The 27935-nt window shown below is 41.4% G+C and overlaps 1 protein-coding gene across 9 annotated transcripts in view; it reads right to left on the reverse strand.

The window, feature by feature from the left end:
- larp1 (La ribonucleoprotein 1, translational regulator) overlaps positions 1-27935 on the reverse strand; it is a 55591-nt gene that overhangs the window by 3681 nt on the left and 23975 nt on the right. Inside the window, exons 1-20 of one of the 9 annotated variants that reach the window (XM_026182757.1) lie at positions 26747-27008; positions 23864-23928; positions 22099-22164; positions 17501-17572; positions 14539-14689; positions 12376-12510; positions 11641-11793; positions 9011-9173; positions 7401-7545; positions 6727-6907; positions 6364-6545; positions 5946-6050; positions 5421-5747; positions 4367-4490; positions 1767-1972; positions 1562-1668; positions 1212-1369; positions 941-1085; positions 627-736; positions 389-516 (exon numbers count right to left, since the gene is read on the reverse strand). In XM_026182757.1, the coding sequence (XP_026038542.1) occupies positions 389-516; positions 627-736; positions 941-1085; positions 1212-1369; positions 1562-1668; positions 1767-1972; positions 4367-4490; positions 5421-5747; positions 5946-6050; positions 6364-6545; positions 6727-6907; positions 7401-7545; positions 9011-9173; positions 11641-11793; positions 12376-12510; positions 14539-14689; positions 17501-17572; positions 22099-22164; positions 23864-23928; positions 26747-26750 (2727 nt within the window). In that variant the 5' untranslated portion in view covers positions 26751-27008. Of the gene's footprint in view, positions 1-388; positions 517-626; positions 737-940; positions 1086-1211; positions 1370-1561; positions 1669-1766; positions 1973-4366; positions 4491-5420; positions 5748-5945; positions 6051-6363; positions 6546-6726; positions 6908-7400; positions 7546-9010; positions 9174-11640; positions 11794-12375; positions 12511-14538; positions 14690-17097; positions 17299-17500; positions 17573-22098; positions 22165-23863; positions 23929-26746; positions 27009-27935 lie in introns of those variants that run through there. The other 8 variants (XM_026182753.1, XM_026182752.1, XM_026182749.1 and 5 more) reach the window with 8 other exon arrangements.

Below are 27935 nucleotides of genomic sequence, written 5' to 3' on the forward strand. Positions count from 1 at the left end.
GAAATGTTGTTTGTTTGGAAGACACCCAACTTTGAAACTGTCCACAGTGTGACATAGGACCACACATCTTTCATGCTCATCTTCTTTCACCTGTCAGAAGTCACATCATCTTCCTGAAGTTAGTTCGTGAACCAATTTTAGGCTCATCTTAGCATTTAAATATCAGATTATATCCTTTATTATCGCAGAGAGCTTAAATCCGATATGACACTTCATGTGTGACCTCAAATCTTTTCAGGATAATTTCTTATGAACTTTTGTATCTCAGTTAATCCTTCTTACCTAAGAACTGATCATCGATACTGGAAGTAAGATCATGTCTCTTCAGCCCTATTATACACCTTACAGCCTGCTTATACCTACAAACTTCAAAGAATATTTAACTTACGTCGATTCTGAAATCTTCGAGGCGTTTAAACTTGCTCAGGCACTCCTGCAGCTTGGGTTCAATCTCCAAGTTCTTGGCTTTGGAGTATTTAAGGAAGGCCCAGAACTTCTCAAGTCCATATAGCTGCCCTGTGGTCAGAAAACAAATGTTGTTAAACGTGACTGTACAGAAGACAAGAGCTTGTTCATATAAAAATCTCTGCTGAGGTGCCTCTGAGAGTGTTTTAAGGTTTCCTCACCAGCTTCGTAGTCTTTCATGGTCTCCTCCTGGAAGTCCTTAAAGATGTCTGGTCTGAACTTCTTCTCTAGACCGTAGCTGTAGTACCTGAACAAGCACTCTAAACCGTACCTGCAACACATAAGCGTCGAGAGAGGAAACAAGAGAAATTAGATCACACCGAGCTTTGGAAATAACAAAAGCTAGATTCAGACAGCTGCACAGAGCCCGTTTCCACTGTGCTGCCAAAGCTTTACATCTGCTCTTCTCCTCATCACGTAAATCCAACTGTCCAATAGTAATGTCACTGCTACATACACAGGTTGCAGATCTTACCTATATCCTTCTTTTCCATCCTCGACTACCAGCTGTCTGAATTCCTCGTACATTTTCCTGTTGAAGTGGTCCCGCAGGAAAAATGACCAGAATCGGAAGAGCGTGTTCATCTCCTGCGACTGGCCGATTCCCAGCCGTTTCCGCTCTGTGATGGAGAAAAAGTGGTCAAATACATGAAGATAAAGGACACAGTTTCAATTAACTTGTAATAATTAATGCTAAACAGTCTCTGATCAGAACTTAAGGGATGTTTAAAAACGAGGAAATGCACCGTTTAGGCAACGCCGGCGGTACTTGTGGTAAACGTGTTGCGTGAAGCCGTTCTCCTTGAGCAGCTCGTGCGATGGGTGCTGGAACTTGGGGAGGGACTGGGGAGTGCAGCCGATGTTACCCAGGGCGGGGGTGCCCTCCGATGGGCTTGCATTAGAGCTGATAGAGAGAAAGGTGGAGGATTAGGTGGAGATCTACTAAAGTAAGTCCACCTTCAGTAAACCTTTAGTCTTGTGATCATTTTACTTAAAGGACAGTACACAATATGAATATCTTCTATGCTTTTCCTTTTATGTTCTGGTATTATCAAAGCTGACTGCAGAGCGTGTAACAGAGAGCAGAGGGTCTCACCTGACGGAGGCGGTACGGGACCGATGCTCTCTGGAGTCCATCACCCAACCGACGTGGAACTCCAGGGGCGGGTTGGAGCTGTGCCGGGTCTTCCTCTTCCTAGGCGTCTAAAAGGGCGCGGGGAAAAATCAACACGTTTAGTCGCTGAGCTTTTCATGCTGAACCCAACAGGTTTTGCCACTAAAACACAATTCCAACGTCTCACCTTGGCATCGACGGGCCGACTTTCCTTCACAACTGGGTAGAAGCGAGGCGTCATGGTCGGGTCCTTCCGGTGAGGCGTGCGAGGCGTGCGGGGCGTCCGGGCACTGCGGTAGTTGGGCGAGTCAGGCACGGTAGTTGGCAGCGAGCGAGCTATTGAGGAGGGCTCGGGGGCACCGAAGAGTTTGTTTGCCAAAGCGTCTGTGGGGACTGTGGACGAAGATAGATTTGTTGTAGAAAAGAACCGAAAAACTTCACACGCAAAGTCCCGACACACACTTAAACACTTTAAGAGACATCTAATGTCACAACATCTTTGATCTTATAGCTTCATTTATTTCACAGTGTGATGATAATGGACTACAGTAAAGCCACAGCTGTTACCACAGAACCAACATGGATTCAGAACTTCTTAATGTCTCTTTAATGCGAGTGATGTTGAACAAAAATGACTCAATGAAAATAGTGAGTGTTATTAAAGCCGTTTACAGCACATTTAAAGACTGCAGATTTTAACTGGAGACCAGTAACAGTTCCTACAGAGTACCACCAAGTTGCTGGAAATTGGGTCGTCTCTGTCTTGCAAGTCATAAAGCGAGACCGCATTTCTGTCATTTTAGACCGACCTCTGGACAAAACACTCAATGGTTTTCCACAGTAACGTGTGGAGCGCTAGTGCTTTAACAGAGCATGTTTAATGGCGAGTCGATCACAATAAAACTAATTTTAAAATTAGAGAAAGATCAGAAGAATATGACATTATTTAGAGCAGCATGCTGCCTCTCTTCTACCCAATCCTTTGTCATTCCATCAAAATTTTCCTCTCAGGAAATTGTTCCAAAGGGAGTTCAAAGATTCCTTCAGACCATTGTTCACATAGGACTATGTCGACATGTTGGCATATTTATTAGCACTGTTGAATGTATCTGCTGTAAAATAAAAATGCGATTTCTATGAATCACTGCTCTGTTTTTGCTGACGCCCATCCTCTTGATTCATTTCCAGTCTGTTTCGGTCTCGCGTCAAATCTTTCTTTACACAAGCAGCAATACAAAAATCCCCCCAACAACTATGAGATTTATTTTATATTTTTAAGCTCTTCTAGTTGTGTTGCCATTCTTCATCTGGGTTCTGCTAGGTTGCCTGGTTTTTAAAAATGGGTTCATCTTCTTAGACTTGACTCCCATCTAGGAATTTTTCCAAGATGGGGGTCCTACACGAGGGGGGGGAAGAAAAAGAAAACAAAAAAGGTCTGGACAAGCCGAGAACTGCCCGACTGTTCTTTCAGTGAAACAGAGCCCAGTTTGCAGCTCTCTCTGTATCTCTTATGGGTGATTTAGACGTTCGTGGTGAACTTTTGTAGAGCCGTGGGTCGTAGCATCACCTCCAGCATTTATGACCGTCTCTTAGGGCTGTGCGATATGACCAAAATCTCATATCCCGATATAAGAATTTTATCGTCCGATAACGATATAAATCACAAAAATGTAACATTGTCTGTAAATTCTGTGAATCTCGGGCAGCTCTACTTGCGTGAAGTGTTTCCAGCTGCGTGTCATGTACCTGGAGTCGAGTGTTTTAACCGATGCATGAAACTACACATTTTTAGACATAAGCTGTAACGGCCGCTGTTTTCTTTGTGAGTATTTATCACACGGCGTGCTGCGGGGAAAAGCCTGTTCTAACGTTTGAGTCTAAGGTTTATTTTTTAGCACCTGGCGGCTCTTTTTTTGGTTCTCATCCGTAAATAATCTGCTCTTTCACGTGATTCAGTTTATTTTGAAAAGTCTCAACAGGATCCTGAGCTTTATTGTGAAAGGTTTATGTGGAACATAAACAAGCGGACACGCAATGATGTTACAGTCATTGTTGCTAACGACAACGCATAAAAACAGGCGCTTGTCCGTCCATAGTGTGGTTATATTAAATATAAGAGAAAGAGAGAACTTTAAGAAATTAATATAGCCACTACAGTGACCATCAAAACGATGAAAAAATATTGCCGTAAAAAGTTTATTTTGCGACACCACGAAACGAGCGATAGCGTAAAATGAAACGATAGACGTTTTTATATCGTCATCCGATATATATCGTTATATCGAACAGCCCTACCGTCTCTGGTACATTTTGTGTTAATGATCTTGTGGTCACGAGTGTGGGAGTGTGTGGTCATGTGGTGCCAGCCACTTGACTCTTTGTTGTGGACAATTTGTTTTGGGGGGGTTTTCACCCCAAAAAAGGCATTTATTATTATTTCCACTTCTTTGTACACCCCTTCGTGTTCATTTCAATAGTTTTGGCAATCTCCATCTGGGAATTTACTAACATTTGTGAGTCCTTATATTGATGCTATGATTGTACTAAGACAATGATTATTATTTTCAATGATAAATTCAAAAACTGCATTGAAAAGGTAGCCAGAAACGCTAAGAAGAATTCAACAGCAGTGAACAGGCCTGTCATGGTGTTTTCCTTCTAGAGAGGTCTCTAGAGTTTGTGACATGTATACAGCATAGATTTCCCTCAGAATCCTCAGATTTGGGTGTGATAATTATTTAAAAACACAAAAGCGTTGTATATTTGGCTGTGTTTTTGAGTCCTTACTCTGCTGGGGTCGTGGGGGGCCTGGTGGGACTTCCTGGTTGGGGTCGACAGGCGGCTCAGGGGTCAAGCAGTCAAACTGTTCACGGCTGATCAGGTGGACCTTCTTGAAGTTCTCCACCTCTTGCTGTAAAAATGAGAAAAATCACATGTTAATGCACGAGGCGTAACAAAATGTCTCTTTCTGGGAACCGTGATACGAAAACGTCACAAATTAATTAAAATATAAAAGTTTAAAGCCAACTTCAATCGTCCAGAAAAAAAGCACATAAAGTCATTTTCATATTATTTCCCTGTAAACTCCAAAACACCACAGGAAATGTCTCTTACATTCTGGACAAAACCGATTATTAACAGACCTTATCTTCAGCAGTCTGGAGAGCGAGATACAACTGCAAAAAATAGCTGCTAGAAACACTCTCTTCGCCCTCATATCTGACATCTGACTGCTCTGACACGAGCGCAGCAGCCAGCAGGTTCACATCAACACAAGTACCCTGAAGTTTCTGCACATGAATACATCCGTAAAGCATGTTTTCTTGTTCCTTCTACAACAAAGCTAGTTTAAAAACGCCACCAAAACCAAACAGCGACGAATCATCCTCCCTGCCAAGATCATCAAGCGCGACTCACACTGGCTCTATCCCTCCGAGCATCCTCAGATCTCTGACCTTCCATCTTTAGCTCCCCTGCAGCCCATCAGCTCGAGCCCTCAGGCCGAGGCCTTGTGTGTGGGGTTTATTTATAAACAGCAACACTCTGTTCCACACGACACAGGATTTGTGCCGGCGAGTACGTGAAGGTCGCCACAAAGAGTTCAACAATGCAACAATGGGCGGCCACAACAACAAAAAACACAAAAACAACAAAAAACTCTGTTGGGTGTTTTGTTTCCATATCCAGAAACAGCTGAAGGATCTACTCATCACCAGGCTTCAGGTGGAAACGTGTCTGACATGGCAGCGACACAACCTGGACGCTGTCCGACTTCTACATCAGGACGTCGTCGTCTCATAACCCACCAGATTAAGTGCAGAATCAAGCAGAACATCCTCACCTTGATGGTGGCGTATTCGGGCTCGTACGTATCGTCCCACAGGTCCTGCTCGTAGTAGAAGAGCCCGTCGTTGATCACCTTGGCCAGCTCGCTGGTCAACTTGGCGCGCGATGTGTGGTGGCCCGTGCGGTCGCCTCCCGGGTGCTTCCTCAGGTAGGGCGGCGTCTGCGTCACGATCAGGATCTTGTTGACGTCGTGGTCGTCGATCTCACCGTCCGTTTCCTCGTCGGACCAGTCGGTGAAGGTGTTGCGGCGTCCGTCCATCTGCTCCATCTCCTCGTCGAACATGAAGTCGAGCTCCTCGGGTTCGTCCTGCTCGGCTCCGTCCTGAGTGACAAAACAAAGCACAAAAATATTCAAACGTTAGCTGATTATGTAAGTTAACTGAAAAACTGATAAAGATTAAAAAAGGTGCAGATTTAAAAATCACAGAGTTGCAGAAAGATGAAGCTACAGTCTCAATCTCAACAAGACTCTAAATAAAATAGCACAAACACATTATATAACACACATTTCCTTCCTCACCTTATTTCCTGAGGTAGCAGCGGAGGGTGAGGAGCCGGGCTGGGGCACCGGGGAGCGAATCGACTCATCCTTTTCCTTCTGCTGCTGATGGTGTAATGAGGAGGACTTCATCAGTCAACCGATCAAACAAGGGGAAATAAAGGAAGGAGGTGGTGGAGGAGGGTACGGAAAGCGAGGTTTGATTAAAGAATGATGTGAAAAGACTAAAACAAAAGGAAAGTGATGCAATGGGGTCATGCAAAAATATATGCTGCAGTTAAAAGAATAAAATAAACTGCAGTGCCTGCTGCTGTGAAGCAAAAGTGATATGATAGTCATTATATTAGAGGTTCATTTTGTCTAACAACCACACATGATCACTTCCTTCTTAAAACGTTTTTAATTCAACATCTCGTTTGTGTTTTGCTCTGAATTTCACCTTTTCTGAGCTGACCTTGGGTCTGGCCGGGGAAGGTCTGGGTCTCTTCTTAACCTCGATCCAGGACTCTGAGTCCAGGTCAGGGAGACTAGCTGAGAGGCCCTTGGGCATGGTCTTGAGGTTGGAGACATCTGGTTCAGCCTTGGTCTGTTGTTGCATTGGTGTGGAGGCCCTGGGCAGACCTGCAGCAGAGAGAAGATTACAGTCAACATTAACTTTGATCACCAGGCAAGGATTACTTATCTTAAAATTCTCACTTTCTTCATGTAAATGAGGGAAATGCTCATTTCACGTGATGCAGAATTGAGCGTCAGTTAAATGCTAAACATTACAAAATGTGCAGCTTCAGGTCAGAGTGCTCACCTCTGGGCTCCTCAGCCATTTGTCTTGGAACAAACTCGGGGCAGTTGATGAGCTGGGAGAAGTCCGTATGCGTGTGCGGCATGTTTGGCATGTTCAGGCCCGGCAGCGGCCACTTCTCCGGGTCCACCTTCCGACGGATCTTCATGTCGATAATTTCCACTTCCTTACTGTCCTTTAACGCCTGACGGGACAGATGAGGGACCGGTTAGCCCAGGTGATTAGTAGAAATTTGCGACCATTCATGTATTGACAAGAAACGGGAAAACTACCCAGACTGACTCTGTCCAAAGGTGAAAATATCCCAGTAGCAAATCTAAAGGTCACTAATTAGAGCTGCATCATTTTTTAATGTATTTATTCATTTTTTGAAGTTGTACAAAAACCCAAAAATGACCTGCCAAATATTTGTTGTTTGGTACCCTCGAGCTACTTCTGGACAGAAAATTGTTTCACATAATGAACTACAGAAGCTTCTAGAAAACACAGTCCCCAAAGGTTTTTTTCCTTTAGTGCATTTTAACTTGAACGCTGCTTCACATTATTTTTTATGCAATTTAATTGCTTGTTTTTCTGTCCTACAGCCGCTTTCAGACCAGTTCTGACTGCGTTTAACATGAATTTTTAAATGTCTTCACTGACTGACATCATTCAACCAGTCAAAGAAACGCGCTTACATCCAGAATGATGTTGACGTCGGTAGTGAGGGCCTGAACTCTGTGAAAACTGGCGATGAGTCCGATGGGCAGGAAACCCTCCTGATCCATCTTCCTCCGCAAGAAAAAGTCTCTCTCCAGGTTGTCTAGGCTGAAGTAGTACTCACTGGAAGGGAAAAAAAAAAAAACACAGGGAGAAAAGTGGTCAGCAGATGCTGGTATTTCATGCCTAGTCTTTGACATCAGAGGGAAGTAAAGTGAGAAAAGAAAAAAAAAAAAATCACAGGGAAAGACTGAATGAAAACTTATTTTTGTTACGACTGGTTATGTAACATTGTCTAGATGTCAACAGTCATCACATATCTTCCAAACTAAAAACAGAGGATTTAACAAGGTTTCAGAGCCTGAGTAAGTTGGCCAAAAATGTATTGTTTCGACACACACAGCATCTCCAGCAGCAGGTGCTTTACTGGACTATGTCAGGTATAATCTGAACAGCTTCAGTAATGTTGAAAAGAGATACTTTATTCTTATAAGTGAAGTAAACTTAACCACTTATCGACAACAAGACTGTTAAGCATGCAGACCGGGGGCCAAATGTGGCTTTCCGAAAGAGTCCAAAATCAACTAAATGTGTGACTTTCCAAAGAGTGAAAATGACTCCAATATCATCAGTGAAATGCACTGCTAGTCCTGCTGTGGGGATAACAGTCTTACAACACAGGAGTGTAAACGTATGAAAACTTTGAAGGATTTCTAGACATCAGTTGAGATCTGAACCTCGTAAGATCAAACTGGGCCCTAAGGTGCTGATCAACTTCAATCAGTTTAACAGCTCTGGTTTAAAGCAGTTGACTGTAATGGGAACAAAGATGTGATGAAACCAGTTTCTTTTTGATCCATCATAGTTTGATTCATTGTGTGTGTCCGTGTCACACAGATAATTTGCCTAAAACAAAATCCAGAATATGACACGATGAGGTGGAACAATAGCCGTTTAAATCTGGTGCCAGACAAATGAGGTCACACTACTCAGAATCTGGAGAGTGAGATGCAACTGCAAAGTGCTGAAAGATGAACGCAAATGATCAAAGCTGATGTTGCAGAACCAGAAACCGGGGGGGGGGGGGGGGGGGGGTTTCTCCATGTTTCCTTATCAAGCAAATCACAGTGCAACTCGGCCACCAACCAGATTCAAGTGTAGAGGCTCAAGCTGCTAGTGTCAAGCACCGATGATGTTTAGCTCCATCTCCAGCGCCACACCACAAATGTCTAATAACAGTTTGTACCAGTAGAACCCATTTAACTGACATTATTTGCAGCAATTCCCCAAATTAAGCAGCTCTAATCTTAGGAGGAAGAAAAGCCAAGCCATGACGTCAAGATGTGACATCATGCAACCTTAAGGTCTGCCATCTTTGCAAAAGCCAATCACTTCATCTCATTATGCTTCAATGCTGAGATCAGAGTTGTGAAAAGTTCTCTCCACCGTCATTTAGTCAGAGAAGAGACATGAAGAGCTCATCACTTCTGCAGCACATCTGCACATAATGTCTGAACGCAACCCAATAAATACGAGTTTACCCCCCCCCGACATCGACCTATTCCTGTGACAGAAAAGCTAAACTCACATTTGCCGCTTGATGTAGTCCTTCAGCAGATCCTGATCGACAGAGTAAAGGTCATTGCTGCTCATGTTGTCGTAATAGTAGGTCACAGAGTTGCTGAACTTCTGTCCGTAGGGTCCGTCTTTTACGTCGTAGGACTTGTAGCTGTAGTGATAGTCGTAGTGGCCTTGAAGGGAGAGGAGCAGTCGGTTAGACAGAAAGCGTGCAGCACGGCGTGCATACATTACTCGTGTGAAAGACTGTGCACGGGAACAGCAGATGCTCTCTGCGTTGTGAACCTTCTCAGCTATCAGTGCTCACATCGTTTTTACCCTTTACTATTCATTTCTTGCAAAACCAGCCAATCAAAAGATTAAAATTCTTCCACTTGCTATTAGTAGGCAGCAAAATTGATTGGGAGGTGCATCTTTGTTCTCAGATCGATGCTATCTGATGGCTCTCACATTGAAGACATGAGAGAAGACTCTTATACTGACACTCACCCCCAAAGCATTAATTGTTGTGTTTCACCATTTCTATTAAAAATCCCCTAAGAATAGTTTTTAAATGTTCCATTTATTGCATCTCTTTCGTACCATATTGTCACTTACGCTGCTAGTTATAGTTAGGAGTGAGAATTATCGAAGGTTACACAAGAATGAAAACAGAAGACTGACAATCAGTAAGTAGGAGCAGATTAATGAGAATAAGTCTCAAGTTTAACTGCTGTTTAACTCAAAAGCTATTCAAGGCACAGCCAAGAAAAAAAAATGTGTTAAGATGTAAATTATAAAGAACGCAGAAGTGAAGGAGCAGTGAGCCTCTTAAAATACAATTACACTGTGTGTATGTGTATTGGCATATGTAGGAGAGCACCCACTTGAGGGCTGAGTAAATACACAAAGACAAAGTTCATGTGCTGAGCATTAACTGAAAGTCTCTTCAGCGCTGCTCAAAGTCAACAACCTCAAAAAAAGTTGGAAAAAAGGGAGAAAAGTGGAAATAAAATTGCTTCACTCACATTTTTGGGCACCGTTATAAAGTTTATGAGTAGCCGGTGCTTCTGGGAAGGAGGGTTTAGGATAAAAGGAGGAAAATGAGTACATGAAGAGAGAGGTGGGGGGGTTGGAATGAGGAAAAATGTATGTATGAAGAGAGTGAAAACAACAGGGAAGTGGGAGGGAGACTCTGGCCAAAACCAACAAGCCTTCAGGGAAACCAGTTTCTCCTGCTGGAGCCAAGGCCAGTCCTCATTCCAACACTCTCTGGTTGTTATTGCACTTTTTTGTTTTTACTCTAGCCTTGGTGGGGGCCAGATCAGGGTCATCAAACACTCTGATTCAGAGCCGTGGCAGCCAAAGCAACCAAAACTAGATAAGACACTGTCTACCTGTACCAACTTAATTCATCCAATTCACCAGCTTAAATCCTTGAAACATTGATAAAGAGAAAGTTGCTGTACTCCATGATTGCAGATGAACAGAAGACTGGACTGGAAGTAAAACCCTCAAACTATACTATTAAGACAAATTCACTTAAGTTGATGGGGAGTCTTTCCACAAAAGCTGTGTGGGTAATGGGTTTGTCAAAGCACTCAAAACACTGACATCACCAACCAAACGGTACAAAATTAAAAACTGCGATGTCTCCTGTGAAAGTAATTTTGAAAGGATTTAGCCCAGGCAGCTTTACTTTCAGTGCTGAGATCAGAGTTGTGAAAGTTCTCTCCACAGATGTTTAGTCAGAGAAGAGACATGAAGAGCTCATCACTTCTGCAGCACATCTCTTATAGTGATACCAAGCGCTCTGCCATATCACAGCGTCTGCAATAATAGCTGTAAATTCTTAAGTGATATAAAAATGTTATATAGCGATACCCCACGTTTACGTCCCCTGGTGTGCACAATGGCACGTCCAAGACCGAGGAACACTCGTGTGCCTCCAATGATGATTCAGTATCTAAAAAGAGGCCTACTTCAACAATCTCCACACACAATACTCTGCATAAATATGCATGAAAACAGTTCCTGCCAACAGTGAAAAATAAACCTGTTTCACCACTTGGGGCTAAAAAATACACAGCAGAGTACAGCCAGTGCAGCTCAAATGTAAACACATTCAAACAAGCGTTGCTAGCTGCGGTCCATATGACAGGAAGAACAAATGGTGGATGGAAGTTTCTGCTGCTGCTGGTTAAAAAGCTCCAACCAGGATATGCCATCCAAGGAAGAAACGCTTTATTATGTGACAATACTGTGCAGCTCGTTTTCTCCAGCATTAAGAAATCATGTTATACTTTTTCTTAGAATTTCCAGAGAAAACACTACAAGGCTACTTTTGTGCTGAGATGTGACTTCTGCTGTGTCACTGCTATTGCACTATTATCTGGCTACCACCTTGCTTCAGTGCATTCAGACCTCAAATTAGGAAACGTGTGTAAGTATCCTGCATGATGCTGATTTGTCAGTGCAGTCTGGTCAGCCTTTTAACTTAAAAGGAAAAAAAAAAAAAAAAACTTACTGTGGTTAAAAAAAACAAAACAAAAGCGATGTTCATATTATATTACTTATAAACATTTTGAGGACACCTGCCTAGCGGTGAAAAAAAAGTGTTCTTTTGATATTTTTGAGTCGTCTAAAAGGAGTAAGATGTACCTCTCCCGGCACCTCTGCCTCGTCCCCGACCTCTTCCTCTTCCACGTCCTCGACCTCTGAATCCTCCGCGGAATGGCGCCCCCTCACTCTTCACGCTGGAAACCTCATCGTGGTCGTCACGCCACTCGCGCTCATACTTTTGGCTATGCCAATCTGCAGGGAAGCCAACCATATTCCTGTCAGCAAACACTAAACCAGACTGGATAAGTAGGTCTGAACAAATATCCAATGAGGCTAACTAATTCTTTCTTACTAGTTTTCTAAATTGTGATAAAACACATTTGAATACGATACAGCGTCTTCCTAACAGCGAGTAGATTTCATTTCCTGAACACAAGTGGAGTAATACGTGAAGTGCACAGCTGAATAGTGAAGCTATCAAAGCAGAAGTATAAAATTAGCAGTCGAGCATGCACACGCACACACACGCGCGCGCGCACACACACACACACACACACACACACACACACACACACACACACACACACACACACACACACCTACCTCTCCACATCCTGCTGCTGAGTCATGTGCACTTTCTTAACCAGCTAAATGTAATAATAAGCTCTGTATTATCAACATCTAAAGACACGGCATCAAAGCCACTTCCAGTAGTCGCATATTCAGATGTGCTATCATGTGCAAGCACCAGAGATGACCGCCATGTGGAGCCAACTTCCTACTACCTCTCACCCAAAATAAACCTGTTACCACGTGAAGACGTCACAGACTAACCTCTGAGGTCGTTCCTGGCGTTGGGAGGCAGGCGCGGGTTTTCATTCTGTCTGCTGTTGTTCCTAGAGGCCGAGCGCTCCCTGGGCCCCTCTGACTTCACCTCGATCATCAGAGGAACCCACTTCTGCTTGTTTCCTGTTTTCAAATGACATGTAGAGGAAACACCGTTAAAAGGAAGAACAAAACCACGGACTGTTTCAGATGATGTTATTTTATTTAGTCATTCTTACATCTACCAAATGAATATCTTAATCACCACCATGCTTTTTGTGTTTAGAAACAGTATATCTGTAAGCTAGATGATTGGCTGATTCTAATAGCCTTTAGATATGTGCATGTGATAAACATACAACTTTTATTCTGAAAAACTGATAATCGCTTCCAGGACTTTCATAGATGTAAATGTATCCTGCAGTACGCTGGCTGTCCAGCAGGGTGCCTCACAGAGCTGCCATCTGAAAGGACTGCTGGTTGTCAGGGTGCTGTGTGGACATGTGGTTAAGTTTGTGATAGACAGCATGTGCAATAAAGAAGTGACTGTCCCTGCAAATGTAAGAGATGTGGTCATCAACCCTCTTGTTCTTAAAATACTTGGTTGCTTGTACTTGACAGCAGTTCTTTGTTTACTTATGCATCTCGCTTAAAAGGTAGCTTGTAAATTTACTTATATTCCACATTTTGTGGCAATTGCAGCCTTCCGTGCAAGCCCAGACCCGTCATTTCCCTTCTCCCTCCCTCCTGCTTGTGGTATCTGAAAACCTTACCCATGTGTCCACGTCACACCGTGACAATCAGCTGTCCTTTTAAACTGCAGCTCTGCAAGGCAGCCTGCTGGACAACTAGAGCCAATTAAACTCTACTTAAAACAGAGCCTGTTTTACTCAGAGTCCTGGTGATTTACCTGTGGCTGAAAGCCAAAACCTTTTTGATGGGCACGAAAAACATGATTCATTTGCTTCAATACTGTGATCAGAGTTGTTCAAGTTCTCTTCATTTTAACATTTTAGTCAGAGAAGAGACATGAAACTCATCACCTCCACAGCACATATACAAAAACCGACAAATGCATCTCCAGGAACAAGAAGTTTTACTATTATAAACCCAACTGCTTTAAAATTGATACGAGTACATAAAAATGTGCACTGTATGCACTGATCTTAAATACTGCAATTCAGTGTATAAATAACTTCATTGTTTAAGTCTCTTCATCAATACAACAACTGGCCTGAATTGTTAGGAAAAGAAAACGAACGGGCAGGTCGGTGCTAAAATTCGTGCCAGACCATTTGTATGCCGGTATGTTTTTTGAGGGGTGATGAAAACATGAGAGCCAGGAAACGCCCCCCTCCTCCACACACACAGAGCAAATTCAGCCATGCACACTGAGGGCCAGCTATGCTGTGAAGGTCAGAAAGCACTCGCTGGCTGCCTGGCTGGCACGGTTTAAACCTTTAACTGCTGCCAAAACTGCTAAACTATAACCAGCCACCACAAACTTCTCCTAAATGATCAGTTATGGGCACGAATTTAAAAGGCAACCTGTATTTGACTTCGAGTGATACAACCTTGTACTGTAACTGACTCTGCTTATTTAGATTTGCTCCCACACTACTAACGTGGTTATTACAATTAAAACACGCTTTGTTTAAGCAGCCATGAAAGACCCAACTTATCTTGCACTCACTTTACCCTTTACACGTGGAGTGAACGCATCTGAAACACTGATAAACGTAGGCAAAAGTGGCCTTTTGTTCTCTGATATTACACGGGGAGTACGGCGTATTTGCAAAGGCACAAGTGGAGAGCACAAAATCATCTACCACATAATGTGTACCCCTGTACCGGTTACTGATCCTTTGACTGGCCATTTAAGAGCAAAAACAACAACAAAAAACAGCAGCACAATCCTAACATCTTAGTTCACAGTTCTGGAGTCATTACTGCCATTTTTAGAGCTGCTTAACTGAAATCCTTTCATTTGTATTTCATCAACCTTACCACCAACTTTAGCACCAGATACTAATGAAGCCAATTATTTAAAAGCGAGAACCCCAAAAGCTCAGAGTGGACTTTTTCCTTCAAACGTTTTAATGTCAAAACCAGATTCTTTAGCAAGCACTATAATTACAAACAAATGATTAAATCAGTTTGATCATTGGTCACCTTTTTTCTTCGGTCCGTTCTTCTGGGAGTCGTCGTCACCGTTCTTTTCCTCTCCCGAGTCGTCTGACTTGGCCTTCACGTTCTCCTTGCTCTCTTCATTGCTCTCCCTTTTCTCCTTTGACTCCTTTTTAACCATCGTCTTTTTGGTGCCCTAAGTAGACGGGAAACACATTCAAACCGCTATTTAGAGGAGGCGAAGAAAAGTCCATGAAAGGAGACTGAGACAATTTCATGTAAGACTTGAATTATATGGAACTTGCCACAATGAATTCTTAATACACTTGCTTAACAAATTACACTGGCAAAGATTCTGTATAATGTTAGACATTTTTACCATTTGATTTCAGTAAAATTAAAGCATTATTTAAAAACCCTTTAACAGTTGGCACTTTGACGGGACAGGTTAGCTTTCAGTAACCAAGGGCTCATTTTCACTGAACCAACATCACTTTTATAATCTTGACCTAGAGTTGAGCAACTCAGTATGTTTACATACGCACACACACAGCCAGCAGTCTTTTTTAGTATTTTAAATCAATTTTTTTTTTTAGTTTTTAAAAATAAAGTTTGCAATAAATCGAATGCAAACAGGAAAAAGAAGCTCCTAAACCAGCAGTCTAGTGTGTAAAATCAAGAGGCTTTGGATTAATAAATATGGTGGACTGATGTTTAATGAAAGCTAAAACTGCAAATACCCACCAGGTCATAAAGGTGATTGGGACAAAGGTAACTTTGCATGTGGTTTGGGGTTTACATGACCTTTTTTTGGGACTGCAGCAGAGTAACACACTGCTCCTACTGCCCTACACCCCAGCATAACCTGGCACAGTAACGGACACTGGGTAGTTCACCATATATAAAGTGGCTCTGCTGGTTATCTTTGCTCCCAGAGCTGATATAGTAGTTTATTCAAATCGGCCACTCCTCTGTGTTATGACAGCTCAGCAATCAGCAACATGCATATCTGCAAACTATGGCACTCCTGAGGTCTTTGCACAAGAGTCACGTAAATTTGTGTGAAGTTGGGTAAATAAAAGCAAGTTCATTTCCATGAACACGCACAGCCATGCACACCCTTTATTAAGTTTAATATGATCATACAAACTCAATTCAAAGACCAGACCAACCCAAACAGACTTGGTATTTCTGAACAACAGTAAGAAACAAAGCAGTCTGTAAAAAAGTCAACATTAAAAAAGTGCAAAGTATGAAATTATACTACAAAATAAAAGCATTTTTAAATTAAATTACACCAAAAGCTGAAGGAACCCATTTCAAATCTTGCTACTGAAAGCATTTGTATTACACATAATTTTATTTGTTTGTAGCTTTAAGAGAGACAATTTGTAATCTGTCTTTTTAACTTTGTACCTCCAACAGAAAATTAAGAATCTTGCAAGGCTCGAACGTTCCACTTTGCTGAAAATAATTACTTCAGGTGAACATAAACCAGATTACTCATAATTCTTGATACGATTTCAGACAGTGACTGCACATCTGACCTTACACACCAGCTAAAGTAATTCCTTTCAAATATATAACTGTGTATTATGCAAAGCTGACACGTGCTGGGCCTAAACATTACATACTGTGAAGTTTATTTTTGAGACTTGCCCTACAATGATTCAGTCAGCTAATATATTATTAACCCTTTTAACCAATGTGAAATTCTTCCAAAGAAATCACTGAGCTATAAAGACAAAAAAAAGTTAAACCAACTCCAAACGAATGTTAACGTTTTATCTTAGATGGCATCCATCCCTATATTATACAATATAGAGAACACAAATAGCACAAAGCAAAGAAGTCTGGCTTTATTGGGTTATCTCTGTTATCCTCTTTTGCCAACTCTTTCTTTAGGCCAAGCTTAGAATGAACAAATCTTTTAAATCTAATTTGGAATAAAATGGGATAAATGAGAAGGAAAGAAAAAGAACAAAATCCTAACAGCACAACAGGTTTTCCAAATTCAGTAGTGCAGAGTTTTGTAGCAATACTGAGTCTGAAAATCACTTTCTGTTCTAGCACATGTAGTACTGTTTTATTCAACAGTCCAAATTCTTGTCTACATTCATCTACTATGCTGTGCCCTTGATGGCAATCTACGATGCTCATTTCTGCTTTTTGGCTCCACTGCAGCAATTTTTTTTATTTAAGCGCCCATCTCCTTAACACCCTCTCCCTCTGACCCCACTTCAGATTGACTGCCCCTCACCAGGCTTCCGAAAAGAGAGCACAAAACTTGTAGGCTCCGCCTCCTCTGACATCGCTCATAATAGATTAGAAAACCCTTTGACATCAGCTGCTTAGAGCAGCCTGGAGCTTGAACATCTGACTCACAGATTACATTTACAAATATGCTGACCTCATTATGTGAGCTCCACCATCATATGTGACAGAAACAAAGGAACAACACAACAGGCCCCCCTCAAAAACTGCATAATGAATCAAAAACATGGCACCGGTGACCATTACATGACTCAGCAGATGATGATGATGATGCAAAATGACACTGACAGGGAAGAATCATAAAAAAATAAAAATAAGTCATTAACTTACTGCTCACTGAGTAATGACTGTTGTTAATGGGAAGAAAATACTGAGATTTCCTCTGAGTTTAAACGGACAGAAGTTGACAGTTTGTCTCATAACAAAGGCTCTCCTAAGGTTACCATGGGATACGGCCACTTAAAGGCACAAGGCTTACCCAGTGTCTTAAAAGAAATGTTCAAAAACTTCTTTCACATACAGAAAAATTACAAATAAAAGTCACAGCACAAATGCCTTTAGTCAATGGTGAGTTATCTGGATCTTTTTGTTTAACTCTAAAAAGGGTAAAGCGATACTTCTGTGAGTGTAATGCTAAGTTTTACATATTTCACTTGTTTTTGGTCTAAAAATCAGATACAGTTATTGAAAGTGAACAGGTAGGCAGGCAGCAGGGTTCATGGGTTGAACTTACAGTGAATTTCCATGAGTCTCTGACCTGCCTGACAGTCGGCGGGCAGGACACGGTCCGTGTCACTGCCTCGATCTGAACAGAGGGAGGGAAGAGCAGTTTAGAGAAGACAATGAGGTGGGACCATGATGCACAGACAGACAAACACACAGACCCACACGTACGGTATGTAAAGATGTTTAAAAAAAACAAAAAGCTCTAATGCTAAGCAGTTAAAATGGATCAAAGCTTTCTAGCACCCGACCAATTAATCAGTGTACTTCGCAGCCCTATAGTTAGAATCTGGTAGTTTTCGGATATAGTGCAGATCAGACCTACTGGGCTTTTATAGCCTGCGCTCCTCTGCTCCAACAACATCATGCTTTTTATTGGTGTTGTCAAAAACAATGAAAATGCCAAGTCAATGTTGCACAAGCTGTGGATAATAAGAAGCATCTGCTGCAACTATTAGTCGGCCGAGCTCCCTCTGGGCCTTCCACACTACAGCCAAGCTCATCTCAGTGGAGACAAAGCTAATGTGTGTCATAACATCAAGAGGTTTATTGCTGTGAAATCTGTGCGGCTTGGACGAGGAGTGAGGATACTTTCAGCGATGACAGAATGGTGTGAGATAAACCATTAAAGGATCAGGTGTGAGCGGTTCAGTGAGTTTTCTTAATCAATAACACTGCTGTCGGCATTTTCAGCCGCACAAAGCTAAGATCACAAGGATGCTGAGTCATTCTTCCTGCGCTACAGGAAGGCACTGATGACGCGTCTGTTTCAGCCACTTTCATAATGAGACATTTCTAATCCCGAGCATAGGAACAGTTAACCAAAAACCCAGCCCAGAAAGCAGCACCGCCCTGCTATTTACGGTGGGTGAATGAAAGAAAGAAAATTACAGGCAAGACACTGATGAGATGATAAAAAAATGGGGTGAAAAATGAAAATACAATCAGGTATAGATGACATGACACCAGAAGCCACTGTGGACTAAACAGTCACATGCATGTATATGGCTTTTCTCCCCAGACTGCAGGGGAAGAGGGGCTTTCTTCTGCCTGCATGACTCAGACAACCTACAGTTATATATGTGGCAGTAGCTACTTAGGCTGCTGCTCTCTAAGAGGTGTGGAGTGGTTCTGACTGTAATGGCACAAAAGGGCTGATAACATGACACACTGAATTTTATACCATTATTTTTTCCAAGTTTTTAAATATAAAAACATTAAATTGTAATAAATTAAGATGGATTAGAGAGATTTTTGCACTTCAGTGTTCATCATCATAATTATTCCCCACTAGGCAAGTGGGCCAGTGGATCCAATTTTTACTACAAGCCAATTTAATTATTTTATGTACCAATATCTTCAATATAGCAACACAGCATAATTTGTTGATAGTGGAGTACATGCATGCTCCTACAAAGAGCTGGAGTGGCTGCGGTCAGCCTGAAGCAAAAAAATCTGAAAGGTTAAAAATCTAGCACCTTCTTAATAAGATAAGATAACCTTTATCAGTCCCACACGTGGGAAATTTGCTTTGTCACAGCAGGAAGTGGACAGTGCAAAAGTTATGTAGCAAAATTAGAATATAATAAGAATAAATACAGTACACAACTGTAAAGAATAGAATAAAATAAAATACTATATACAGTAGAATAAAATATGTTGGTTGTGTTAAACAAACTGGTGGTGGATGGGAACAACTGAGGAAACGGCTTTTCTTCACATGTAAACTGAGGGGCCAGTTCAGCAAGTTTGCGTCACAGGTCAACCAATAAGTCGCAACGCCATAAGTGACCCAAACAGGATCAGCTGCCTAATCAACGTGACTAGTATACGCACGACAACAGTCGCCCCAAAGCATTTTATACTGTAAGGTAAGCATGAGCCAGCAAAATCCCAACAATCACATGACTTCCAATGAGCAAGCATTGGGACGGAAAAAGGGCCTTTTAAACAGGAAGAAGCCTCCAGCAGAACCAGCATCAGTGAGGAGGCCGTCATCTGCAGCAAGCAGTTGGGGGTGAGGGGAGGAAGACAACCTTTTTATTTGATGATTATTCTAAACATTTGTCCCAAAACAGAGGTGTGTACACGCTTTTCAGTTTTTCACTGATTTAAAAAAAAGAAGAAAAAAAAAAGTGCAACCTAGCTTGATTAGTATTACAAAACAGTTGCTAAACTTGGATCCAATTTATTCATCTAATTAATCTTACAACAAAAAAGTAGCACAAACCCTTTTATTACTTATTCAAATCTACTTTCAGTGTCTGGACTTTACACTTTGTTAAAAAAAGTTGTAATTGTTTTGTCTAAATGTGTTATTGCACCGCACGTTTCTTTGAATCTCTGCGGGCTGCCCAAACAAGTGTGAAGTACTTTCTGCTTGCACTGCTGTGCTGTAGTTCATGTTGCATCGTGGAAGACAATTTTAAAACTTAAAAAAAGCAGATTAACTTTATGCTTTATGCTTATGGAAAATTAAAGTACACTATGCAAATTCCCCACCTTCTCTTAAATATCGGAGTCCCCAGCATGAATAATCCGTGGAATTGAGTGACTGATTTACACCTTTGAATGTTGCATGATGGATGGCGAACTTCAGCCCCCCCTAAGAATAGCACCACCACAGATCCAGGGGTGGCTTCTTCGAGGGGGGATCCCTAAAAGGACATCCTTTCCCAGACCTTGGCCTACCTCCAGACTCCACCCTTCCCACCGGTCCTGCAGGTTATTCCTGGTGCTGATGATATGACCCACATTTTCGTGCTCGAGGACACGCTCTCTCCTTCATGTTCCCTCAGACCTGCCTGCCTAAAATAGGGGAGGTTACCGGGGGTTGCTTGCCCAGTGACATACTATCATCCAGAGACCAAAAATAGAAAACAGTTCGGGGGGGGGGGGGGGGGTGACTGACTGCTGGTGCTACTGTAAGTGGACACAAATTAGACACATCCCACAGCTGACCTGCAGCTCTAAGGGACAAGTGCAGTTTAGAGGGGAGGGGCTTAGAGTGTCATGGACCTCTGGGTAAAGCTTATATGCAGGCGCATTTCAGGGTGAGATAATCACTAGCACAGTGGTTCTTAACGTTGTTGGAGGTACCGAACCCCACCAGTTTCATATGCGCATTCACTGAACCCCTCTTTAGTGAAAAATAAAATATGATTTTTTTTTCAAATTCAAGACATAGATATGGTTTTTTTACTGGTGCACAAAATGAGCCATGCATGTCATGGCGGAGGCTCTGCCGAACCCCCAGTCATTTTAAACTCACCGAACCCCTAGGGTTCGATCGAACCCAGGTTAAGAACCACTGCACAAGCAGAATAGAGACTTTTTTTAATGTACATTAATGCAATTTTAACAGACTCCCACCTCCTTAGTTCTTTTGTTATATGACAGGAGACAGCGCAGGCCCAACAAACCTGTAAACATCCCTCAAATTTGAAGGTTTAACAGTAAGGTGCTACTGCAGGATCAATGACTCATTTGGATGGTTTTTAAGGCACTTAAGTAACCAAATAGGCAGCTTGAAGACTCAGAACAGCTTACTCCTAGAAATAGCTAACATTTTAATCACAATAAAACATGCAAAGTCATTTTAAACTCACTGAGTTTATAATGACTCAGGCCTTAGATACCGTCACAATTTTCTCTTTTTGAAAGAAAAAAGAAACTAATCCTTAAGAGTAAAAAAAATAATAATAATTTGGCAGCTGCTCGTTTTGTGGTCAGCCATCTTTGCTTTGTCTCCACAGATGGAGACATGGTGGCAAATCTTGGCTAACCCACACCTTAAAAGAAACAATCAATCCTGGGGACACAAAGTCAGGGCCAGCAGAAGCAGACTGCTCTGTCTGGATGTGCTGTTTAGCTGGCGTGTAATTACAGCCACTAAAATACCCATTGAAGAAAGCTGCAAACACCCACTACAGCAAAGTGTAGCAGGCTCGGCTCCTCATTTTGCTTGGTGAATATTTTTAACTTAAAAGTTACTGAAATCTGCTTCCAACTCTAAACTGTTGCAACGCTTGTGTTCCCTCAAGTCTTCACCTTCTTCCCATTACTATAAAAGGATTTCCTCCAGACCCCGTAACACCACAGCTCGCTTATAAAGGCTCCAGTTCGTACATTCGTCCCAGAGCAGTCTCTACATGCTCTACCTCAGATTTTGTGACCCTTTACCCTGCAGAAATTTTCTGCAATTTTGGTCCATATTTTTCAAAGACACAACTCCTGAACACAAATTTTCAAAAACCTTTCTGCTAATGCTTTTCTCTACAAGACAGATGTGCTCTGTAGCAATGGGTTGAAAGAACCAATTCTAAAAAGAAAAAGTTCTGTAACCAGAATGAAATGACATATCATATCCGTCTACAGCTGAAACCTAATGCACCAGCTGAGAGCAAAAGAAAAAAAAATTATGTAAATCAGATACGTCTCATAGCAGACAAAACCTGTTGCGCACGTATGGATGTCGCTGCTTCTACTCAAACATCAAACAATGTAGTCAGCTGAAACAGAGCTTAATCTCTCCAGTGTATCTTCTACATATACCAGGCTACAAAAATACAACACGCAGTAATAACAATAACAACAACAACCACCTACCTGCATGTCTTTAGTTGCAATCTCCCCTGGAGTTGGCCAGCTGTTCGTATCTCCGAAGTCTCCAACCTGAGGACAAAAAACAAAGAAATTACGAAGAAATTCAAGAGGGGGGGAAAAAAACAAAAACCATCCGATTGCTGCTTTTCTGTTTAAAAATGTCAATTTCTTCAAGAAATAGAGAAAAAGGAAAAAAGATAAACACCTCTCAGGTTAAAATGCAGTCTAAAAGCTGATCATGTCTGAACAGGCAGTACCGCTGTAGTCCTTACACCTTAAGCTCAAGTATAATCTGGTTAAAAACACTTTACATGAGTGTTTTTACAGCTTTTTACTGTTTATCTTCAGCAATGTGCTGCCAGCTGATTGCCAGTTTCTGTCTTTTGTTCCTTTCCTGGGACTGGATAGTTAACTCCAAACCAGCCATAAAAAGTTTATGGCCAAGGTGTGGCTACAAACAACCAACTGTAGAGTACTACAGTGTCAGACAAAAGGGGTGGGAAATTCTGAATGAAAGGCTTCATCTCGCATGCAATTGGTTCACTGCGAGCACATCTGCATTCCAGCATGTGAGAGGAGGTGACTGCACATTTCTCGAGGCATTAAAGAAATACCTGCGCTTGAGCTGTCACATGGGGGGGTGGGGGGGGGGGGGGGGGGGGGGGGAACAACAACTTTCCTTCAGCTCATGTCATAAAATAAAGGTTGTCATTTCACTTTACATTCAGCAAATATTTCATTAGATACATTTTTCTAATACCAGGTAGGACCGCCCCTTTTCCCATCAGAACTGTGAAATCCTTCACAGCATAGATTTATTAAGTTTATGGAAACATTTCTTGGGTGATTATAGTGCATATTGACAAAATATCATCATAAGGTTGCTGCAGATTTGTCAGCTGCACATCAAATTTGCACTATTGGGTTGAGATCTGGGCACTGTGGAGGCTGTGAGCTCATAATCATGTTCAAGAAACCAGTTTAGAGAAGACTTGAGCTTTGTGGCATGAAGACTGATCGTGATGGAATAGCTTTACTCGAGCAGGCTGCAGTGTTTAGTTTCAACTAGGCATCATTTTAAAGGGGACCGAAGTGTGCCAAGAAATTACTCCACACACTTTACACCAGCAGCAGCACCTGAGACAATTGGATCCACACTTTAATGCCATGAATGCCAGTTTCTGATCCTACCATCCAAATGTCACAGCAGAAACGGACTCAGAACACAGATTTTGTTGATTCAATCTTCTAATTTCCAGTTTTGCTGAGCCTGTGTGAACTCTAGCCTCGTTTTGGTCTTCTTGCCAGGCAGGAGTGGCACCCAGTCTAGTCCCCTGCTACTGTTGACATTTTGACACCAAAGCAGAAAGCCTGATACTACAGCAGAAATAAAAAGCCACTTCACCTACATTTTAATAAATCACTTTTGTTTTTAAATGCAGCACAACAAAAATCTGTTATCTGGTGAAAGTTATATAAAATATTGATTTCTTGGCTGGGAATTATTAAACAATGACAGACAAAAATAAATCTTATAGGCTTACTCGATGGGGGGGAAAGTGTCTAATTTTTCCCATCAAGTAAGCTAATTTCCCTTTGGACAAATTCCCGTCAACACAATCTGGATTTTAAAAGCACTGAATTTTCCTTCGAGATTTTTAAAAACAAATTGAGCCATATTAATACGTTTAGAGCTTGTAATTATTATAAACCCTTTAACTGTCCACTGCTTAACATTCAACACAGACAAACGCATGAAAAGTATTACCTTGCCGCCACGCCTGGCTTTAGGTGGGTTGCCTGCTCTCACTACCTTGGCAGGGCCAGTGGACTCTGTGGGGACACAAAGATGACTGACATTACAACTTGGTCTGCATACATGAACAGAGTAAGATAGAAGCACAATCATTTATATGCATTTGATTAAAAATGTAGAGTCTTCTAGGAAGAAGAAAAAAACCCCGCATAAGACAAACTTGCTTCTTTCTCCCACAGGTACTCGCTTGTCTTTCAAACAGTTCGATTTACATTCTCATTACTTGTCTTATCTACCAGCAGCAGGCAGGCTCTCGGTGAATAATCTGGCTTTATGCGTCTTATTTCCCCTTTAATAAACTGCTGTGGTGTCTGTTTTCACATAAACTAAACTACAAGCCGACACCATCATTCTTCTTTTCTGACTCTGTTGCATCCAGCGACAATCACTGCAACAAACCCACACAACACAATCACTCGAATAAGCAGCCACAACAGGAGAATACAAATTCAAAAAGTGTGTTGAACAACATGTCAAGGCATGTCAGAAACTCTTCCTCTTATATTTAATATAATCACACTATGGTGATTCTATTATGGTATGGTTACTATGATGGTAAAACCATCGCGTGGCTCTGCTGTCCGCTTGTTGGTTTTCCACGTAAACCTTTCACAATAAAGCTCAAGATCCTGTTGAGACCTTTAAAAATAAACTGAATCACATGAAAGAGTATGCAGAGAGTTTACGGATGAGAAGCAAAAAAGAGCCGCCAGGTGCTAAAAAAAAAAAACAAAAACAAAAAAAAAAGGGGGGGGGGGTGGCCGTTACAACTTATGTCTAGAAATGTATAGTTTCATGCATCGGTTGAAACACTCTACTCCAGGTACACGACGCCCAGCTGAAAACACTTCACACAAGTCGAGCTGCCCGAGATTCACAGAATATGTTACATTTTTGTGATTTATATCGTTGTCAGGACAATAAATGTCTCATATCGGAATATGAGATTTTCGTCATATCGCACAGCCCTAGTGATGGTGATAAAATTCTTGGCAATAAAAGCGAAAGATTTTCAAGAGCTTGAGGCTATGTTAAGTTAAAGTATAAAAAACAACAAATGTTTTATATTTTTCCTTTAAAAAAATGGAGCACTTAGCATACCGAACACACAAACCAACCAATAAAAGGATTAAAATATACATATTACTCAACTGAGGCCTGACAGCTAATGTGTTGTGTATTTTGTTGGCTCTTCCTCAGAGCAATAAAATAAAACATATCATAGCAGGATCTGAGTTATTCCTTAAAATAAATACATAAAACAGCAGGTGATGTCCATACAACATGACCAGCTCAACAGCAGCACACACCACCATCTCTTACGTGAATGTAAATTAGTAGATATAGAATTTAAACAAAGGGTTAAATACGTCAGTAACAAATTATTGCTACAATCCAGCTACAATTACAACAATTATCCATAAAATAAAAAAAGAACAAAGAGAACCTCGGAAAGATAGACAAACTTGTTACCTTTAACCAGTTCTGAAGAAAACGTGAACGTTATTATCAGCCTTTAAAGACGTGAGTCTGGTATTGCTGTAGTTTCCCCCCCAATGAAAATGATAGTCACGCTCGCCACCTCATTGTCTGGCTCATGCCCTGAAATCAGAGATGTTTCCTCCTTTCTATCTCCTCCTGCACTGTCACCAGCCACAGTGACACGAGCGAGGCAACCAGCTCCCAGGCAGCAGTTCACACCAAAGAGTAAATCTTACTAAGCGCCTTGAGGACAATCACCAGGAAGAAAGAGAGCGGGGGGGGAATAAAAATCCTCTGACGGATACATCGCCAAAAGCACAAAGAGAAGCAGCATGCCAGAGTTTCAGTAGAGGCGTCTATGCTCTACATGTTAATGACAGCAAGATATTTCAGGTTTGGAGGACAGTACAGTCAAACAGGAATTTCTGGGCCCAGAAAACCTACTTATATTTCACTTTTCAATGCATTTACCTTCTGAATCGCACGTCCACATAACACCCATCGCTCAAATCTTGTCTTTTCACCATTCAGGTAACCGTAAACAAAAGAAACTGTTTCCAACAAAACAAAAAGCATCTAACCTCCCATTTAGGAAGGGGAAAAAACAAACAAACAATACTTGGGAATCTGTATTAAAATGGCACAAACTTAAAGACCCAGGCAAACAATATTGCTGATTTCATCGCCATTTTTCAAATTCCCAACAACCTCCAGTAATGACAAAGCTTCTGGTGTCTAAAAAGTTTGCAGTCACAGTGCATGAATGAACGTTTAAAAGTAGAAACAACAGGAAACATGAGATTAAAACCTTAACCAGTGCAACATGTTTAGCTGCTGTAAAGCAGCTGTGTACAGGCGCCTTCAGTGGCGTCTCCTGACTCCAACTCCAAAGGGACTTACCATACTCCTCGTCTCCAACTACCTCTCAATGATCTAATAATCTCTCAAGGTTAAACACCATAGTGTTTTAAAATAAAATGAATAGTTAGCTTAGGACATGGTCAAAGTTAGCATCGGTTTTCAATACTGATGTTTGCAATTTGGGACTAATAAAGGTTATCTTATCTTAAAGACAAAACTAAACATCAAAAGAAAGAAGATCCAGAATTTAACTAGTTCTCCTGTAGTTTGGCTTTCCGATTGTATTCTCTCATCGCAATGCTCGCTGTTGTGCACTCTCTTTTTCCCAGGCTGGGAACGCCGTCATAAGCCGATTCTGAGGCATTTTAAGTACAAGTGAGGATGAGGAAAACACTGAAAGCCACAGCAAATGCTTCGCCAGCTAATCGCATGGAATTATATTAAATTAGCCACTGAATTTAAAATTTCTATACAGAAATATGTGTACATTACCCATGATGCAAGTTGACCAGTTTGGTTAGCAATTCAATGCTAAAGACCTCAAGATGGTCACATTAAGCAGATGAAGAGGAGGCGGCGGCAGAGGTTTTCTTTTTCAACATCACTCTTCAGCCCATGTGGAGCCACAAATATCCTTACACACAGGCTTAATAATCAGAGTCAACCTTCAAATCAGTTGTTTTTAATCAAATAGAGGACTGCGAGCTGAACCTCATGTCTCTTTACTGTTCCGTAGTATCCCTGGACTTCATTTACATGATTCCTGGACTTCAAACTTAGACTGTTTGTTTAACTTTGAGCCATGAATTTAGGAGATTGTGCAACAGTGGTTTAATTTGAGCTTCCTGACACTACACAGTCTTTAACTTTTGCTTCATGCTAGGCCGTTTAGGAGCCTTGTATCCCCCAAGGATTACTCAACAGAAGTTGCGTAGTAAATAAAAAATGATTTCTTGGAGAGATCAAAGATGGGACGCAACATACGACAGCAATCACGCAACATGAGCTAACAAACAGGGCGAGGGCGTGGTGTCTTTCTGATCGCTAATACATTTGTGCAATGCCTATTTAGATAAAACGGTATGAAGAACATTCAAAAACCACATTTTCTTTCAACATCAACCAGCCAGGAGAATCACAGTGTAACTGAATAACCCATTTAGAAACTAAGGCGGAAAGTGTGTATATTTTTTTTTATTTATCTTTTAAACATCCTTCCTTTAAAAGAACAATTTTATGAGCAACAAATTTGCAGATCTTCTCTAATAACAAAGGATTTGTTGCAGATACAGACAGCGCAATTTTTAGTCAGCCCCTCATTAGCTCCAATCAGAGGACTTCAGGTCCATCTCCCAGGCTACTACTTTGTTTTCATCAATGCAGTAGGGCTGCCACAAACGATTATTTTGATAGTCGACTAGTCACCGATTATTTATGCGATTAGTCGACTAATCAGATCATCATCCACTGGACGTAAAACTACAGCTTATTGCACCAGCAGCATCTGCTCTTATATAACTATCATTAGCTTACAGCTTTAAGCTTTTAAGGTGCTAACTAAAAATAAAGACAAGATGATAGTTTATTCAATTTTAATGAAATTTGCAGATTGTTTCGGTAAAGTTTAATAAACTCCTTGCTATCTAAAATATAACAGGACACCGGAGTATATTCTCCAGCA

The sequence above is a fragment of the Astatotilapia calliptera genome, chromosome 10 (assembly GCF_900246225.1).
Source record: "Astatotilapia calliptera chromosome 10, fAstCal1.2, whole genome shotgun sequence".
In the NCBI taxonomy this organism is placed as follows: domain Eukaryota; kingdom Metazoa; phylum Chordata; class Actinopteri; order Cichliformes; family Cichlidae; genus Astatotilapia; species Astatotilapia calliptera.